At 34.4% G+C, this 19,079-nt stretch overlaps 1 protein-coding gene across 1 annotated transcript in view; it reads left to right on the forward strand.

Moving 5' to 3' along the window:
• LOC138444708 (uncharacterized) overlaps nt 1-19,079 on the forward strand; it is a 292,168-nt gene that overhangs the window by 140,729 nt on the left and 132,360 nt on the right. Inside the window, exons 33-41 of the mRNA XM_069598026.1 lie at nt 623-817; nt 1,781-2,007; nt 7,704-7,874; nt 8,799-8,832; nt 9,464-9,658; nt 10,622-10,848; nt 16,552-16,722; nt 17,647-17,680; nt 18,312-18,506. Of these exons, the coding sequence (XP_069454127.1) occupies nt 623-817; nt 1,781-2,007; nt 7,704-7,874; nt 8,799-8,832; nt 9,464-9,658; nt 10,622-10,848; nt 16,552-16,722; nt 17,647-17,680; nt 18,312-18,506 (1,449 nt within the window). The remainder of the gene's footprint in view (nt 1-622; nt 818-1,780; nt 2,008-7,703; nt 7,875-8,798; nt 8,833-9,463; nt 9,659-10,621; nt 10,849-16,551; nt 16,723-17,646; nt 17,681-18,311; nt 18,507-19,079) is intronic.

The raw sequence follows: 19,079 nt of genomic DNA on the forward strand, positions 1-19,079 counted from the left end.
TGTATGTCCTACTGCTCACTAAAGCTTTGTTTACACTAAAACACTTTACTGGAATAAAAAACGTTATTTTTAGAATTCACTAAGATAATTAGTTATTATATGCGTTGTAACAAAGGGCATTATACCTTAAGAGTGGAAATTTCATACTGTAACATCACAGAAGCTATGTTTAAGTTTTTAAGTATTCTTCATTAGAATTCTCTTTCCATATGGGAAAAAATGTATTTAGATACTTCTTTAAGATCAAAGATTCTTCTTCATTTTCCCACTAAAGTTACCATGTACAAAATATAATAAATATGTGGGGGCTCAGATAGTAAAGAATCTGCCTGCAATGCAGGAGACCCAGGTTCGATCCCTGAGTCAAAAACATCCCTTGGAGAAGGGAATGGCTACCCACTCCGCTATTCTTGCCTGGAAAATCCTTGGACAGGTTAGTGTGGCAGGCTATATATAGTCCATGGCGTTTTGGAGTCGGACACAATTGAGCAACTAACACTCTCACTTTAAGTTTTTCATAATAAATGTGTACTTTAAAATTGTAATTCCCTAGTTTGCTCCATTCATGATTTTGCCCGCTTAAGAACCGATTCCTTTTCCATTTCCATTTGTTTTTCTCCAGAACCAGAAAATGATCCTGTAGGGATTACTGTAAATACCTCTGATCTAACAAAATGTGAATGGTGTAGTGTCCGAAAATTACCAGTAGTGTTTCTTCAGACTAAACCGGCAGTTTATCAGAAGCTGAGCATGCAGCTGCAGATGAACATGGAGGATGAAGTTTGGAATGACTGTAAAGGAGTAAATAAATTAACAAGTAAGTTATGTAGAGCAAGTGTACAATACATTGGTTAGCAGACTGTGAGTTGATATTGATAAGATACCTTAGATATATTTGTGTTACCTACACTCTTGATAATGACATTATAAGATATTACTTCCCTCATTTTATAGAAGAGGAAAAGTCCATAGAAAATGGAAGTTCTGAAGATAAAACCCAGGTTTAGCCATTTGGAAAGTTTTCAAAACGGGTTGAAACCCCAAAATATACATAGTGTTTATTTAACACTGTATAATCTGAGTAAAATGAGGTGTTTTGTTTTAATGTACTGATAGAAGTTGTAACTGTAAATCAGCCATCAAGTTGGGATCTTTAAAACTTAGCCTGAACAGAAAGTTTGAAAGTTCATTAACAGGTCTTCATTTTCTACAATAAGTCAGTGTGGTTCTCCAGTTGGTTTGTTTACCTTCCCCCAAACATTTGTGGCATAGCGTGACTAGCTGTGTTCTTCTCACTAATTGCTCCTTCAGCGTAATGATAAGTAAATGATAGATAACTATGAAAGCTCCAAGAGTTGGCACATTAGTGAATATCGGTTTTTACACTTAAATCTGGAGTTACTGCCAATTTACATGGCAGTTTCTTATGTGTTTGACAGCAGTATTGACTGATTATATGTTTAAAACTCAATATATTTGGATCCTATTAGGCGAAATAAATTAGTTACATCTATGAGTAGATTCATTCTAGAGCTACTGCTAGGGTAATGTGTTCTGGTTCCTTTCTTTTAATTAACTTAAGTGACGTTGTTAGGTAACGGTGTTATTGGTCCTTATTTTAGTATTTATTACATATCCACTGTATGCCAAACACTGTTTTGAACATTTATATCAGGATTTCTGGTGATGTTCTTGGAAATAGTTAGTTAACTTTTTATTTTAGTATCTGTTTACCTATTTTTTTCTTTTAGACTTATTAATTATATTGATTTCTTTTCAGATTTGGAAGAACAATACATAATTCTAATTTTTCAAAATGGCCTTGATCCTCAGGCAAATGTGCTATTTGAAAATATTATTACTGACATTGGTATAAAGAATAATGTGTCAGATTTTTTTGCGAAAATTCCCTTTGATGAAGCCAATAGCAGACTTGTTGCCTGTACAAGAACCTATGAAGAGAGCATCAAAGGAAGTTGCGTGCAAAAAGAAAACAAAATTGAAAATGTAATTTTTTTTTTTTTGTCTTTTATTTATTTATTTTTCAGATTCCAAAGTTCTTTTTCTTTTCTTTCTTTCTTTCTTTTTTTTTTTTTTCTTCTTTCAGGTTTAGTTTTTTATTTTTTAAATTTTAAAATCTCTAATTCTTACATGCGTTCCCAAACATGAACCCCCCTCCCACCTCCCTCCCCACAACATCCCTCTGGGTCATCCCCATGCACCAGCCCCAAGCATGCTGTATCCTGCGTCAGACATAGACTGGCAATTCAATTCTTACATGATAGTATACATGTTAGAATTCCCATTCTCCCAAATCATCCCAACCTCTCCCTCTCCCTCTCCCTCTGAGTCCAAAAGTCCGTTATACACATCTGTGTCTTTTTTCCTGTCTTGCATACAGGGTCGTCGTTGCCATCTTCCTAAATTCCATATATATGTGTTAGTATACTGTATTGGTGTTTTTCTTTCTGGCTTACTTCACTCTGTATAATTGGCTCCAGTTTCATCCATCTCATCAGAACTGATTCAAATGAATTCTTTTTAACGGCTGAGTAATAGTCCATTGTGTATATGTACCACAGCTTTCTTATCCATTCATCTGCTGACGGACATCTAGGTTGTTTCCATGTCCTGGCTATTATAAACAGTGCTGCGATGAACACTGGGGTACATGTGTCTCTTTCAATTCTGGTTTCCTCGGTGTGTATGCCCAGCAGGGGGATTGCTGGGTCATAAGGTAGTTCTATTTGCAATTTTTTAAGGAATCTCCACACTGTTCTCCATCGTGGCTGTACTAGTTTGCATTCCCACCAACAGTGTAGGAGGGTTCCCTTTTCTCCACACACTCTCCAGCATTTATTGCTTGCAGATTTTTGGATCGCAGCCATTCTGACTGGTGTGAAGTGGTACCTCATTGTGGTTTTGATTTGCATTGCTCTAATAATGAGTGATGTTGAGCATCTTTTCATGTGTTTGTTAGCCATCCGTATGTCTTCTTTGGAGAAATGTCTATTTAGTTCTTTGGCCCATTTTTTGATTGGGTCGTTTATTTTTCTGGAATTGAGCTGCATAAGTTGCTTGTATATTTTTGAGATTAGTTGGTTGTCAGTTGCTTCATTTGCTATTATTTTCTCCCATTCAGAAGGCTGTCTTTTCACCTTGCTTATATTTTCCTTTGTTGTGCAGAAGCTTTTAATTTTAATTAGATCCCATTTGTTTATTTTTGCTTTTATTTCCAGAATTCTGGGAGGTGGATCATAGAGGATCCTGCTGTGATTTATGTCTGAGAGTGTTTTGCCTATGTTCTCCTCTAGGAGTTTTATAGTTTCTGATCTTACATTTAGATCTTTCATCCATTTTGAGTTTATTTTTGTGTGCGGTGTTAGAAAGTGGTCTAGTTTCATTCTTTTACAAGTGGTGGACCAGTTTTCCCAGCACCACTTGTTAAAGAGATTGTCTTTACTCCATTGTATATCCTTGCCTCCTTTGTCAAAGATAAGGTGTCCATATGTGTGTGGATTTATCTCTGGGCTTCCTGTTTTGTTCCATTGATCTATATGTCTGTCTTTGTGCCAGTACCATACTGTCTTGATGACTGTGGCTTTGTAGTAGAGCCTGAAGTCAGGTAGGTTGATTCCTCCAGTTCCATTCTTCTTTCTCAAGATTGCTTTGGCTATTCGAGGTTTTTTGTATTTCCATACAAAGCTTGAAATTATTTGTTCTAGTTCTGTGAAAAATGTGGCTGGTAGCTTGATAGGGATTGCATTGAATTTGTAAATTGCTTTGGGTAGTATACTCATTTTCACTATATTGATTCTTCCGATCCGTGAACATGGTATATTTCTCCGTGTATTAGTGTCCTCTTTGATTTCTTTCATCAGTGTTTTATAGTTTTCTATATATAGGTCTTTAGTCTCTTTAGGTAGATATATTCCTAAGTATTTTATTCTTTTCGTTGCAATGGTGAATGGAATTGTTTCCTTAATTTCTTTTTCTACTCTCTCATTATTCGTGTATAGGAATGCAAGGGATTTCTGTGTGTTGATTTTATATCCTACAACTTTACTATATTCATTGATGAGCTCTAGTAATTTTCTGGTGGAGTCTTTAGGGTTTTCCACGTAGAGGATCATGTCATCTGCAAACAGTGAGAGTTTTACTTCTTCCTTTCCAATTTGGATTCCTTTTATTTCTTTTTCTGCTCTGATTGCTGTGGCCAAAACTTCCAGAACTATGTTGAATAGTAGCGGTGAAAGTGGACACCCTTGTCTTGTTCCTGACTTTAGGGGAAATGCTTTCAATTTTTCACCGTTGAGGATAATGTTTGCTGTGGGTTTGTCATATATAGCTTTTATTATGTTGAGGTATGTTCCTTTTATTCCTGCTTTCTGGAGAGTTTTTTATCATAAATGGATGTTGAATTTTGTCAAAGGCCTTCTCTGCATCTGTTGAGATAATCATATGGTTTTTATTTTTCAATTTGTTAATGTGGTGAATTACATTGATTGATTTGCGGATATTGAAGAATCCTCGCATCCCTGGGATAAAGCCCACTTGGTCATGGTGTATGATCTTTTTAATGTGTTGTTGGATTCTGACTGCTAGAATTTTGTTGAGGATTTTTGCATCTATGTTCATCGGTGATATTGGCCTGTAGTTTTCTTTTTTTGGTGACATCTTTGTCAGGTTTTGGTATTAGGGTGATGGTGGCCTCCTAGAATGAGTTTGGAAGTTTACCTTCCTCTGCAATTTTCTGGAAGAGTTTGAGGAGGACAGGTGTTAGCTCTTCTCGAAATTTTTGGTAGAATTCAGCTGTGAAGCCGTCTGGACCTGGGCTTTTGTTTGCTGGAAGATTTCTGATTACCGTTTCAATTTCCGTGCTTGTGATGGGTCTGTTAAGATTTTCTATTTCTTCCTGGTTCGGTTTTGGAAAATTGTACTTTTCTAAGAATTTGTCCATTTCTTCCACGTTGTCCATTTTATTGGCATACAACTGCTGATAGTAGTCTCTTATGATCCTTTGTATTTCTGTGTTGTCTGTTGTGATCTCTCCATTTTCATTTCTAATTTTATTGATTTGATTTTTCTCTCTTTGCTTCTTGATGAGTCTGGCTAATGGTTTGTCAATTTTATTTGTCCTTTCAAAGAACCAGCTTTTGGCTTTGTTGATTTTTGCTATGGTCTCTTTTGTTTCTTTTGCATTTATTTCTGCCCTAATTTTTAAGATTTCTTTCCTTCTACTAACTCTGGGGTTCTCCAGCTCTTCCTTTTCTAGTTGCTTTAGTTGTAGAGTTAGGTTATTTATTTGACTTTTTTCTTGTTTCTTGAGGTATGCCTGTATTGCTATGAACTTTCCTCTTAGCACTGCTTTTATAGTGTCCCACAGGTTTTGGGTTGTTGTGTTTTCATTTTCATTAGTTTCTATGCATATTTTGATTTCTTTTTTGATTTCTTCTGTGATTTGTTGGTTATTCAGAAGTGTGTTGTTCATCCTCCATATGTTGGAATTTTTAATAGTTTTTCTCCTGTAATTGAGATCTAATCTTAATGCATTATGGTCAGAAAAGATGCTTGGAATGATTTCGATCTTTTTTGAATTTATCAAGTTTAGATTTATGGCCCAGGATGTGATCTGTCCTGGAGAAGGTTCCATGAGCACTTGAAAAAAAGGTGAAATTCGTTGTTTTGGGGTGAAATGTCCTATAGATATCAATTAGGTCTAACTGATGTAACGTATCATTTAAAGTTTGCGTTTCTTTGTTAATTTTCTGTTTAGTTGATCTGTCCATAGGTGTGAGTGGGGTATTAAAGTCTCCCACTATTATTGTGTTACTGTTGATTTCCCCTTTCATACTTGTTAGCATTTGTCTTACATATTGCGGTGCTCCTATATTGGGTGCATATATATTTATAATTGTTATATCTTCTTCTTGGATTGTTCCTTTGATCATTATGTAGTGGCCTTCTTTGTCTCTTTTCACAGCCTTTGTTTTTAAAGTCTATTTTATCGGATATGAGTATTGCCACTCCTGCTCTCTTTTGGTCTCTATTTGCGTGGTATATCTTTTTCCAGCCCTTCACTTTCAAGTCTGTAGGTGTCCCTTGTTTTGAGGTGGGTCTCTTGTAAGCAGCATATAGAGGGGTCTTGTTTTTGTATCCATCCGGCCACTCTCTGTCTTTTGGTTGGGGCGTTCAACCCATTTACGTTTAAGGTAATTATTGATGAGTATGATCCCAGGATTTTCTACATGGCACTGTTTAGTGAGAATACTGAGATGCAGAAATTATGTGCATATTTTCTTATTTTTGTAAAAAGAACCTAAAAAATAAATTTGTATATTAAAAAGTTGTATGTACATATGTCAGGAATTCGTATATATGTCAGGAATTCGGAAAGTTGTAGATTAAAATATGGAAACATACATATTTGATTGTTAAGATGGGATCAGTAAGAAATGAAAAACCAAAAGTAACTATAATAATAGAAAAAATATAGGTTGATAGTTTGGTGTAATCTTAGGAAATGCCTTTCCAAACATTTCAGCGCAAGCAAAAGTAATGAATGAAGAGCTGAATATATTTGTTTCAGTGGAAAGTACAATGCAGTGAACCAAAACACCATCCACAGAATTTAATAGGTAATGCAAATGGGAAAAAATAGCGAAATATGTGACGGAGGATAAGTTGGTCCCTTACATAGTTTTGATTTGTTAAAAATCAAAAATAGAAGCAACTATAGAAAAATGAATAAAGGATATAAATAAGAGGAGCTTTTTGGTTTTTGTTTTGTTTCTTTTTAGAGTAAGGTACCAAAAAAGAAATATATTTTTAAGTGTTAGATTGCTGGAAATTACCTAACTTAACTATTGAGCTAAGTAAAATCTCATTTGAAGAAATAATTCTAAAACTAAAAAACGTTTTAAACCTCTCTAATAGATATCTGTTAATAACCTGGAAAAATATTCGTTTAAATCAGGATCTTGTTTTATTTTCTTTTTTTGGTGATAAGGATTTTGACATCTTTACTTTTAATTACATTTAATTTGAATATATACTTATAAAGATACTTTTCTATTATGATTAATTTGCATTTGGGAATGATTGAAATCTTAATTCAATAGATCAAGTCATTTAATAGTTTTTAATATATAAGGAAGCATCATTTTATAATGTAAATAGCAATTTTCCTAAATTATCAGTTTTCTAAAGAGCTGCTAATTTAATCCAAATATAGCAACTACTACCACTGTTACTAGATAACTTTTATCCAGCCTTTTACCATGCATGAAGCACCATGCTAAGCTACGTATATGCATTAGCTCATTTGAGTAAATACTGTTACATTTTAGTTTAGGAAACTAGCATTTTCAGTTTAGAAGTTGTTATTATAAGTTTTACAAGATCACATCATTGAAAGGTAGTAAAACTGTTTTTTGAACCCAGGCTATCTGATTCCTAAAGGACCATTTCTCTGCTTAGCTGTTACTGGAGTTTCACCTAATAACTGGGTAAAGTGGAACAGGAAGAGTTTACCGTTACTGTTATAAAATCAATAAATACTTACTCATGTAGCACTGTTGAAGTAAAATCAATTTTATGTTTTGATAGTTCCATTTCTTCTGTTGGGTCATCTTTGCTATGTCTACTTAGTTTGCCGTCTTGTTTTAATAACTTACTAAGTGAAAATTTTTTTTCTTTCTCAGTTTGGTAATTCTGTTATCACCACACCTCTAAAGCGTCGCAAAGTGATTTCTCAAGAAACTTTAGTTGATCCTGTATCTTTAAGCTGCCAAAGTTCCTCTGATACTGTAGTTTTAAACTGTCGAAGTATACGAGTAGGGACACTCTTCCGACTATTACAAGAACCTGTAATTGTAAGTACATACTGTGCTCTTTACTACCAATTATAAGATTCAGAATTTAATGTATAATCTTTTAAAATTTATAAGTTAAAATATTTAATAGAACATTGAAATTATTTCATGATTTCAAATTGCTTTGAGAATACGGACAATTATAAATAGCTACTCACCATAAAAATTAGTGGGTAAAAACTTGATCGTATGTATTCTGTTAAAAAATTTTTTTAAATTATGATATTCAAAGTAGTGCATAATCATTATAGGAAAATGTTTATTCTCACTGAGTTGGAATTCACTCCAGTGTGTTACCGTTTTATTCTCATGTCAGCCCAATGCATGAAAACAGTATTTTGAGGAACTTTATGAGAAAAAGAAGAATTGAAAAGCTTCGGGGTCTGCATAAAAATGTCTTGTGACATAGTGACTCCTAGAAATAGATTATTGGACTTTGGTGGCCGCCCAAGAGGCATTGTGCTTTTGAACTAGTTCAGTGTCCAGAGAAGCCAAAGAACTTTCTTTCGTCCCTTTATCTTACTATCATACCTGTCTCATTGTTATTCTGCTACCACCAGTCCGATTCAAATGTATCTTTTCTGTTTAAGATTGTAACATAATCTCCTTAATCTGCCTTCTGAGTCATATTTTGTTTTCTTTCTGATGTATCCTATGCATTGTTGGTAGGTTAATCTTCCAATAGCACTGTACTCATAAGGCTGCTTAACTCGGGTGTCCTTAATTCTGTGTTTCCAACTATTTTTTAATGAATAGAGGCTAGCGTCATTCCCGGTATTATAAAGATCAGATGGACAAATGCAGTACATGAATCAGTTTTTCTGCCTTCTATAGGCAAAGGCCAAACAGCATGTCATTTAGGGTCTCTGTAGCAAAATCGTCCCCCCAAATCTATGATTGTTACTAATTTATGTTATTTTTTAGTTTTGTTTAGATTTTATCAAGATACAGCTAGAAGGTAAGCTGTTGTATGTCCTACTGCTCACTAAAGCTTTGTTTACACTAAAACACTTTACTGGAATAAAAAACGTTATTTTTAGAATTCACTAAGATAATTAGTTATTATATGCGTTGTAACAAAGGGCATTATACCTTAAGAGTGGAAATTTCATACTGTAACATCACAGAAGCTATGTTTAAGTTTTTAAGTATTCTTCATTAGAATTCTCTTTCCATATGGGAAAAAATGTATTTAGATACTTCTTTAAGATCAAAGATTCTTCTTCATTTTCCCACTAAAGTTACCATGTACAAAATATAATAAATATGTGGGGGCTCAGATAGTAAAGAATCTGCCTGCAATGCAGGAGACCCAGGTTCGATCCCTGAGTCAAAAACATCCCTTGGAGAAGGGAATGGCTACCCACTCCGCTATTCTTGCCTGGAAAATCCTTGGACAGGTTAGTGTGGCAGGCTATATATAGTCCATGGCGTTTTGGAGTCGGACACAATTGAGCAACTAACACTCTCACTTTAAGTTTTTCATAATAAATGTGTACTTTAAAATTGTAATTCCCTAGTTTGCTCCATTCATGATTTTGCCCGCTTAAGAACCGATTCCTTTTCCATTTCCATTTGTTTTTCTCCAGAACCAGAAAATGATCCTGTAGGGATTACTGTAAATACCTCTGATCTAACAAAATGTGAATGGTGTAGTGTCCGAAAATTACCAGTAGTGTTTCTTCAGACTAAACCGGCAGTTTATCAGAAGCTGAGCATGCAGCTGCAGATGAACATGGAGGATGAAGTTTGGAATGACTGTAAAGGAGTAAATAAATTAACAAGTAAGTTATGTAGAGCAAGTGTACAATACATTGGTTAGCAGACTGTGAGTTGATATTGATAAGATACCTTAGATATATTTGTGTTACCTACACTCTTGATAATGACATTATAAGATATTACTTCCCTCATTTTATAGAAGAGGAAAAGTCCATAGAAAATGGAAGTTCTGAAGATAAAACCCAGGTTTAGCCATTTGGAAAGTTTTCAAAACGGGTTGAAACCCCAAAATATACATAGTGTTTATTTAACACTGTATAATCTGAGTAAAATGAGGTGTTTTGTTTTAATGTACTGATAGAAGTTGTAACTGTAAATCAGCCATCAAGTTGGGATCTTTAAAACTTAGCCTGAACAGAAAGTTTGAAAGTTCATTAACAGGTCTTCATTTTCTACAATAAGTCAGTGTGGTTCTCCAGTTGGTTTGTTTACCTTCCCCCAAACATTTGTGGCATAGCGTGACTAGCTGTGTTCTTCTCACTAATTGCTCCTTCAGCGTAATGATAAGTAAATGATAGATAACTATGAAAGCTCCAAGAGTTGGCACATTAGTGAATATCGGTTTTTACACTTAAATCTGGAGTTACTGCCAATTTACATGGCAGTTTCTTATGTGTTTGACAGCAGTATTGACTGATTATATGTTTAAAACTCAATATATTTGGATCCTATTAGGCGAAATAAATTAGTTACATCTATGAGTAGATTCATTCTAGAGCTACTGCTAGGGTAATGTGTTCTGGTTCCTTTCTTTTAATTAACTTAAGTGACGTTGTTAGGTAACGGTGTTATTGGTCCTTATTTTAGTATTTATTACATATCCACTGTATGCCAAACACTGTTTTGAACATTTATATCAGGATTTCTGGTGATGTTCTTGGAAATAGTTAGTTAACTTTTTATTTTAGTATCTGTTTACCTATTTTTTTCTTTTAGACTTATTAATTATATTGATTTCTTTTCAGATTTGGAAGAACAATACATAATTCTAATTTTTCAAAATGGCCTTGATCCTCAGGCAAATGTGCTATTTGAAAATATTATTACTGACATTGGTATAAAGAATAATGTGTCAGATTTTTTTGCGAAAATTCCCTTTGATGAAGCCAATAGCAGACTTGTTGCCTGTACAAGAACCTATGAAGAGAGCATCAAAGGAAGTTGCGTGCAAAAAGAAAACAAAATTGAAAATGTAATTTTTTTTTTTTTGTCTTTTATTTATTTATTTTTCAGATTCCAAAGTTCTGTATTTTTCTTTTCTTTCTTTCTTTCTTTTTTTTTTTTTTTTTCTTCTTTCAGGTTTAGTTTTTTATTTTTAAAATTTTAAAATCTCTAATTCTTACATGCGTTCCCAAACATGAACCCCCCTCCCACCTCCCTCCCCACAACATCCCTCTGGGTCATCCCCATGCACCAGCCCCAAGCATGCTGTATCCTGCGTCAGACATAGACTGGCAATTCAATTCTTACATGATAGTATACATGTTAGAATTCCCATTCTCCCAAATCATCCCAACCTCTCCCTCTCCCTCTCCCTCTGAGTCCAAAAGTCCGTTATACACATCTGTGTCTTTTTTCCTGTCTTGCATACAGGGTCGTCGTTGCCATCTTCCTAAATTCCATATATATGTGTTAGTATACTGTATTGGTGTTTTTCTTTCTGGCTTACTTCACTCTGTATAATTGGCTCCAGTTTCATCCATCTCATCAGAACTGATTCAAATGAATTCTTTTTAACGGCTGAGTAATAGTCCATTGTGTATATGTACCACAGCTTTCTTATCCATTCATCTGCTGACGGACATCTAGGTTGTTTCCATGTCCTGGCTATTATAAACAGTGCTGCGATGAACACTGGGGTACATGTGTCTCTTTCAATTCTGGTTTCCTCGGTGTGTATGCCCAGCAGGGGGATTGCTGGGTCATAAGGTAGTTCTATTTGCAATTTTTTAAGGAATCTCCACACTGTTCTCCATCGTGGCTGTACTAGTTTGCATTCCCACCAACAGTGTAGGAGGGTTCCCTTTTCTCCACACCCTCTCCAGCATTTATTGCTTGCAGATTTTTGGATCGCAGCCATTCTGACTGGTGTGAAGTGGTACCTCATTGTGGTTTTGATTTGCATTGCTCTAATAATGAGTGATGTTGAGCATCTTTTCATGTGTTTGTTAGCCATCCGTATGTCTTCTTTGGAGAAATGTCTATTTAGTTCTTTGGCCCATTTTTTGATTGGGTCGTTTATTTTTCTGGAATTGAGCTGCATAAGTTGCTTGTATATTTTTGAGATTAGTTGGTTGTCAGTTGCTTCATTTGCTATTATTTTCTCCCATTCAGAAGGCTGTCTTTTCACCTTGCTTATATTTTCCTTTGTTGTGCAGAAGCTTTTAATTTTAATTAGATCCCATTTGTTTATTTTTGCTTTTATTTCCAGAATTCTGGGAGGTGGATCATAGAGGATCCTGCTGTGATTTATGTCTGAGAGTGTTTTGCCTATGTTCTCCTCTAGGAGTTTTATAGTTTCTGATCTTACATTTAGATCTTTCATCCATTTTGAGTTTATTTTTGTGTGCGGTGTTAGAAAGTGGTCTAGTTTCATTCTTTTACAAGTGGTGGACCAGTTTTCCCAGCACCACTTGTTAAAGAGATTGTCTTTACTCCATTGTATATCCTTGCCTCCTTTGTCAAAGATAAGGTGTCCATATGTGTGTGGATTTATCTCTGGGCTTCCTATTTTGTTCCATTGATCTATATGTCTGTCTTTGTGCCAGTACCATACTGTCTTGATGACTGTGGCTTTGTAGTAGAGCCTGAAGTCAGGTAGGTTGATTCCTCCAGTTCCATTCTTCTTTCTCAAGATTGCTTTGGCTATTCGAGGTTTTTTGTATTTCCATACAAATCTTGAAATTATTTGTTCTAGTTCTGTGAAAAATGTGGCTGGTAGCTTGATAGGGATTGCATTGAATTTGTAAATTGCTTTGGGTAGTATACTCATTTTCACTATATTGATTCTTCCGATCCGTGAACATGGTATATTTCTCCGTGTATTAGTGTCCTCTTTGATTTCTTTCATCAGTGTTTTATAGTTTTCTATATATAGGTCTTTAGTCTCTTTAGGTAGATATATTCCTAAGTATTTTATTCTTTTCGTTGCAATGGTGAATGGAATTGTTTCCTTAATTTCTTTTTCTACTCTCTCATTATTCGTGTGTAGGAATGCAAGGGATTTCTGTGTGTTGATTTTATATCCTGCAACTTTACTATATTCATTGATGAGCTCTAGTAATTTTCTGGTGGAGTCTTTAGGGTTTTCCACGTAGAGGATCATGTCATCTGCAAACAGTGAGAGTTTTACTTCTTCCTTTCCAATTTGGATTCCTTTTATTTCTTTTTCTGCTCTGATTGCTGTGGCCAAAACTTCCAGAACTATGTTGAATAGTAGCGGTGAAAGTGGACACCCTTGTCTTGTTCCTGACTTTAGGGGAAATGCTTTCAATTTTTCACCGTTGAGGATAATGTTTGCTGTGGGTTTGTCATATATAGCTTTTATTATGTTGAGGTATGTTCCTTTTATTCCTGCTTTCTGGAGAGTTTTTTATCATAAATGGATGTTGAATTTTGTCAAAGGCCTTCTCTGCATCTGTTGAGATAATCATATGGTTTTTATTTTTCAATTTGTTAATGTGGTGAATTACATTGATTGATTTGCGGATATTGAAGAATCCTCGCATCCCTGGGATAAAGCCCACTTGGTCATGGTGTATGATCTTTTTAATGTGTTGTTGGATTCTGACTGCTAGAATTTTGTTGAGGATTTTTGCATCTATGTTCATCGGTGATATTGGCCTGTAGTTTTCTTTTTTTGGTGACATCTTTGTCAGGTTTTGGTATTAGGGTGATGGTGGCCTCCTAGAATGAGTTTGGAAGTTTACCTTCCTCTGCAATTTTCTGGAAGAGTTTGAGGAGGACAGGTGTTAGCTCTTCTCGAAATTTTTGGTAGAATTCAGCTGTGAAGCCGTCTGGACCTGGGCTTTTGTTTGCTGGAAGATTTCTGATTACCGTTTCAATTTCCGTGCTTGTGATGGGTCTGTTAAGATTTTCTATTTCTTCCTGGTTCGGTTTTGGAAAATTGTACTTTTCTAAGAATTTGTCCATTTCTTCCACGTTGTCCATTTTATTGGCATACAACTGCTGATAGTAGTCTCTTATGATCCTTTGTATTTCTGTGTTGTCTGTTGTGATCTCTCCATTTTCATTTCTAATTTTATTGATTTGATTTTTCTCTCTTTGCTTCTTGATGAGTCTGGCTAATGGTTTGTCAATTTTATTTGTCCTTTCAAAGAACCAGCTTTTGGCTTTGTTGATTTTTGCTATGGTCTCTTTTGTTTCTTTTGCATTTATTTCTGCCCTAATTTTTAAGATTTCTTTCCTTCTACTAACTCTGGGGTTCTCCAGCTCTTCCTTTTCTAGTTGCTTTAGTTGTAGAGTTAGGTTATTTATTTGACTTTTTTCTTGTTTCTTGAGGTATGCCTGTATTGCTATGAACTTTCCTCTTAGCACTGCTTTTATAGTGTCCCACAGGTTTTGGGTTGTTGTGTTTTCATTTTCATTAGTTTCTATGCATATTTTGATTTCTTTTTTGATTTCTTCTGTGATTTGTTGGTTATTCAGAAGTGTGTTGTTCATCCTCCATATGTTGGAATTTTTAATAGTTTTTCTCCTGTAATTGAGATCTAATCTTAATGCATTATGGTCAGAAAAGATGCTTGGAATGATTTCGATCTTTTTTGAATTTATCAAGTTTAGATTTATGGCCCAGGATGTGATCTGTCCTGGAGAAGGTTCCATGAGCACTTGAAAAAAAGGTGAAATTCGTTGTTTTGGGGTGAAATGTCCTATAGATATCAATTAGGTCTAACTGATGTAACGTATCATTTAAAGTTTGCGTTTCTTTGTTAATTTTCTGTTTAGTTGATCTGTCCATAGGTGTGAGTGGGGTATTAAAGTCTCCCACTATTATTGTGTTACTGTTGATTTCCCCTTTCATACTTGTTAGCATTTGTCTTACATATTGCGGTGCTCCTATATTGGGTGCATATATATTTATAATTGTTATATCTTCTTCTTGGATTGTTCCTTTGATCATTATGTAGTGGCCTTCTTTGTCTCTTTTCACAGCCTTTGTTTTTAAAGTCTATTTTATCGGATATGAGTATTGCCACTCCTGCTCTCTTTTGGTCTCTATTTGCGTGGTATATCTTTTTCCAGCCCTTCACTTTCAAGTCTGTAGGTGTCCCTTGTTTTGAGGTGGGTCTCTTGTAAGCAGCATATAGAGGGGTCTTGTTTTTGTATCCATCCGGCCACTCTCTGTCTTTTGGTTGGGGCGTTCAACCCATTTACGTTTAAGGTAATTATTGATGAGTATGATCCCAGGATTTTCTACATGGCACTGTTTAGTGAGAATACTGAGATGCAGAAATTATGTGCATATTTTCTTATTTTTGTAAAAAGAACCTAAAAAATAAATTTGTATATTAAAAAGTTGTATGTACATATGTCAGGAATTCGTATATATGTCAGGAATTCGGAAAGTTGTAGATTAAAATATGGAAACATACATATTTGATTGTTAAGATGGGATCAGTAAGAAATGAAAAACCAAAAGTAACTATAATAATAGAAAAAATATAGGTTGATAGTTTGGTGTAATCTTAGGAAATGCCTTTCCAAACATTTCAGCGCAAGCAAAAGTAATGAATGAAGAGCTGAATATATTTGTTTCAGTGGAAAGTACAATGCAGTGAACCAAAACACCATCCACAGAATTTAATAGGTAATGCAAATGGGAAAAAATAGCGAAATATGTGACGGAGGATAAGTTGGTCCCTTACATAGTTTTGATTTGTTAAAAATCAAAAATAGAAGCAACTATAGAAAAATGAATAAAGGATATAAATAAGAGGAGCTTTTTGGTTTTTGTTTTGTTTCTTTTTAGAGTAAGGTACCAAAAAAGAAATATATTTTTAAGTGTTAGATTGCTGGAAATTACCTAACTTAACTATTGAGCTAAGTAAAATCTCATTTGAAGAAATAATTCTAAAACTAAAAAACGTTTTAAACCTCTCTAATAGATATCTGTTAATAACCTGGAAAAATATTCGTTTAAATCAGGATCTTGTTTTATTTTCTTTTTTTGGTGATAAGGATTTTGACATCTTTACTTTTAATTACATTTAATTTGAATATATACTTATAAAGATACTTTTCTATTATGATTAATTTGCATTTGGGAATGATTGAAATCTTAATTCAATAGATCAAGTCATTTAATAGTTTTTAATATATAAGGAAGCATCATTTTATAATGTAAATAGCAATTTTCCTAAATTATCAGTTTTCTAAAGAGCTGCTAATTTAATCCAAATATAGCAACTACTACCACTGTTACTAGATAACTTTTATCCAGCCTTTTACCATGCATGAAGCACCATGCTAAGCTACGTATATGCATTAGCTCATTTGAGTAAATACTGTTACATTTTAGTTTAGGAAACTAGCATTTTCAGTTTAGAAGTTGTTATTATAAGTTTTACAAGATCACATCATTGAAAGGTAGTAAAACTGTTTTTTGAACCCAGGCTATCTGATTCCTAAAGGACCATTTCTCTGCTTAGCTGTTACTGGAGTTTCACCTAATAACTGGGTAAAGTGGAACAGGAAGAGTTTACCGTTACTGTTATAAAATCAATAAATACTTACTCATGTAGCACTGTTGAAGTAAAATCAATTTTATGTTTTGATAGTTCCATTTCTTCTGTTGGGTCATCTTTGCTATGTCTACTTAGTTTGCCGTCTTGTTTTAATAACTTACTAAGTGAAAATTTTTTTTCTTTTTCAGTTTGGTAATTCTGTTATCACCACACCTCTAAAGCGTCGCAAAGTGATTTCTCAAGAAACTTTAGTTGATCCTGTATCTTTAAGCTGCCAAAGTTCCTCTGATACTGTAGTTTTAAACTGTCGAAGTATACGAGTAGGGACACTCTTCCGACTATTACAAGAACCTGTAATTGTAAGTACATACTGTGCTCTTTACTACCAATTATAAGATTCAGAATTTAATGTATAATCTTTTAAAATTTATAAGTTAAAATATTTAATAGAACATTGAAATTATTTCATGATTTCAAATTGCTTTGAGAATACGGACAATTATAAATAGCTACTCACCATAAAAATTAGTGGGTAAAAACTTGATCGTATGTATTCTGTTAAAAAATTTTTTTAAATTATGATATTCAGAGTAGTGCATAATCATTATAGGAAAATGTTTATTCTCACTGAGTTGGAATTCACTCCAGTGTGTTACCGTTTTATTCTCATGTCAGCCCAATGCATGAAAACAGTATTTTGAGGAACTTTATGAGAAAAAGAAGAATTGAAAAGCTTCGGGGTCTGCATAAAAATGTCTTGTGACATAGTGACTCCTAGAAATAGATTATTGGACTTTGGTGGCCGCCCAAGAGGCATTGTGCTTTTGAACTAGTTCAGTGTCCAGAGAAGCCAAAGAACTTTCTTTCGTCCCTTTATCTTACTATCATACCTGTCTCATTGTTATTCTGCTACCACCAGTCCGATTCAAATGTATCTTTTCTGTTTAAGATTGTAACATAATCTCCTTAATCTGCCTTCTGAGTCATATTTTGTTTTCTTTCTGATGTATCCTATGCATTGTTGGTAGGTTAATCTTCCAATAGCACTGTACTCATAAGGCTGCTTAACTCGGGTGTCCTTAATTCTGTGTTTCCAACTATTTTTTAATGAATAGAGGCTAGCGTCATTCCCGGTATTATAAAGATCAGATGGACAAATGCAGTACATGAATCAGTTTTTCTGCCTTCTATAGGCAAAGGCCAAACAGCATGTCATTTAGGGTCTCTGTAGCAAAATCGTCCCCCCAAATCTATGATTGTTACTAATTTATCTTATTTTTTAGTTTTGTTTAGATTTTATCAAGATACAGCTAGAAGGTAAGCTGTTGTATGTCCTACTGCTCACTAAAGCTTTGTTTACACTAAAACACTTTACTGGAATAAAAAACGTTATTTTTAGAATTCACTAAGATAATTAGTTATTATATGCGTTGTAACAAAGGGCATTATACCTTAAGAGTGGAAATTTCATACTGTAACATCACAGAAGCTATGTTTAAGTTTTTAAGTATTCTTCATTAGAATTCTCTTTCCATATGGGAAAAAATGTATTTAGATACTTCTTTAAGATCAAAGATTCTTCTTCATTTTCCCACTAAAGTTACCATGTACAAAATATAATAAATATGTGGGGGCTCAGATAGTAAAGAATCTGCCTGCGATGCAGGAGACCCAGGTTCGATCCCTGAGTCAAAAACATCCCTTGGAGAAGGGAATGGCTACCCACTCCGCTATTCTTGCCTGGAAAATCCTTGGACAGGTTAGTGTGGCAGGCTATATATAGTCCATGGCGTTTTGGAGTCGGACACAATTGAGCAACTAACACTCTCACTTTAAGTTTTTCATAATAAATGTGTACTTTAAAATTGTAATTCCCTAGTTTGCTCCATTCATGATTTTGCCCGCTTAAGAACCGATTCCTTTTCCATTTCCATTTGTTTTTCTCCAGAACCAGAAAATGATCCTGTAGGGATTACTGTAAATACCTCTGATCTAACAAAATGTGAATGGTGTAGTGTCCGAAAATTACCAGTAGTGTTTCTTCAGACTAAACCGGCAGTTTATCAGAAGCTGAGCATGCAGCTGCAGATGAACATGGAGGATGAAGTTTGGAATGACTGTAAAGGAGTAAATAAATTAACAAGTAAGTTATGTAGAGCAAGTGTGCAATACATTGGTTAGCAGACTGTGAGTTGATATTGATAAGATACCTTAGATATATTTGTGTTACCTACACTCTTGATAATGACATTATAAGATATTACTTCCCTCATTTTATAGAAGAGGAAAAGTCCATAGAAAATGGAAGTTCTGAAGATAAAACCCAGGTTTAGCCATTTGGAAAGTTTTCAAAACGGGTTGAAACCCCAAAATATACATAGTGTTTATTTAACACTGTATAATCTGAGTAAAATGAGGTGTTTTGTTTTAATGTACTGATAGAAGTTGTAACTGTAAATCAGCCATCAAGTTGGGATCTTTAAAACTTAGCCTGAACAGAAAGTTTGAAAGTTCATTAACAGGTCTTCATTTTCTACAATAAGTCAGTGTGGTTCTCCAGTTGGTTTGTTTACCTTCCCCCAAACATTTGTGGCATAGCGTGACTAGCTGTGTTCTTCTCACTAATTGCTCCTTCAGCGTAATGATAAGTAAATGATAGATAACTATGAAAGCTCCAAGAGTTGGCACATTAGTGAATATCGGTTTTTACACTTAA

Source organism: Ovis canadensis, chromosome 8 (genome assembly GCF_042477335.2).
Source record: "Ovis canadensis isolate MfBH-ARS-UI-01 breed Bighorn chromosome 8, ARS-UI_OviCan_v2, whole genome shotgun sequence".
NCBI classification, from domain to species: domain Eukaryota; kingdom Metazoa; phylum Chordata; class Mammalia; order Artiodactyla; family Bovidae; genus Ovis; species Ovis canadensis.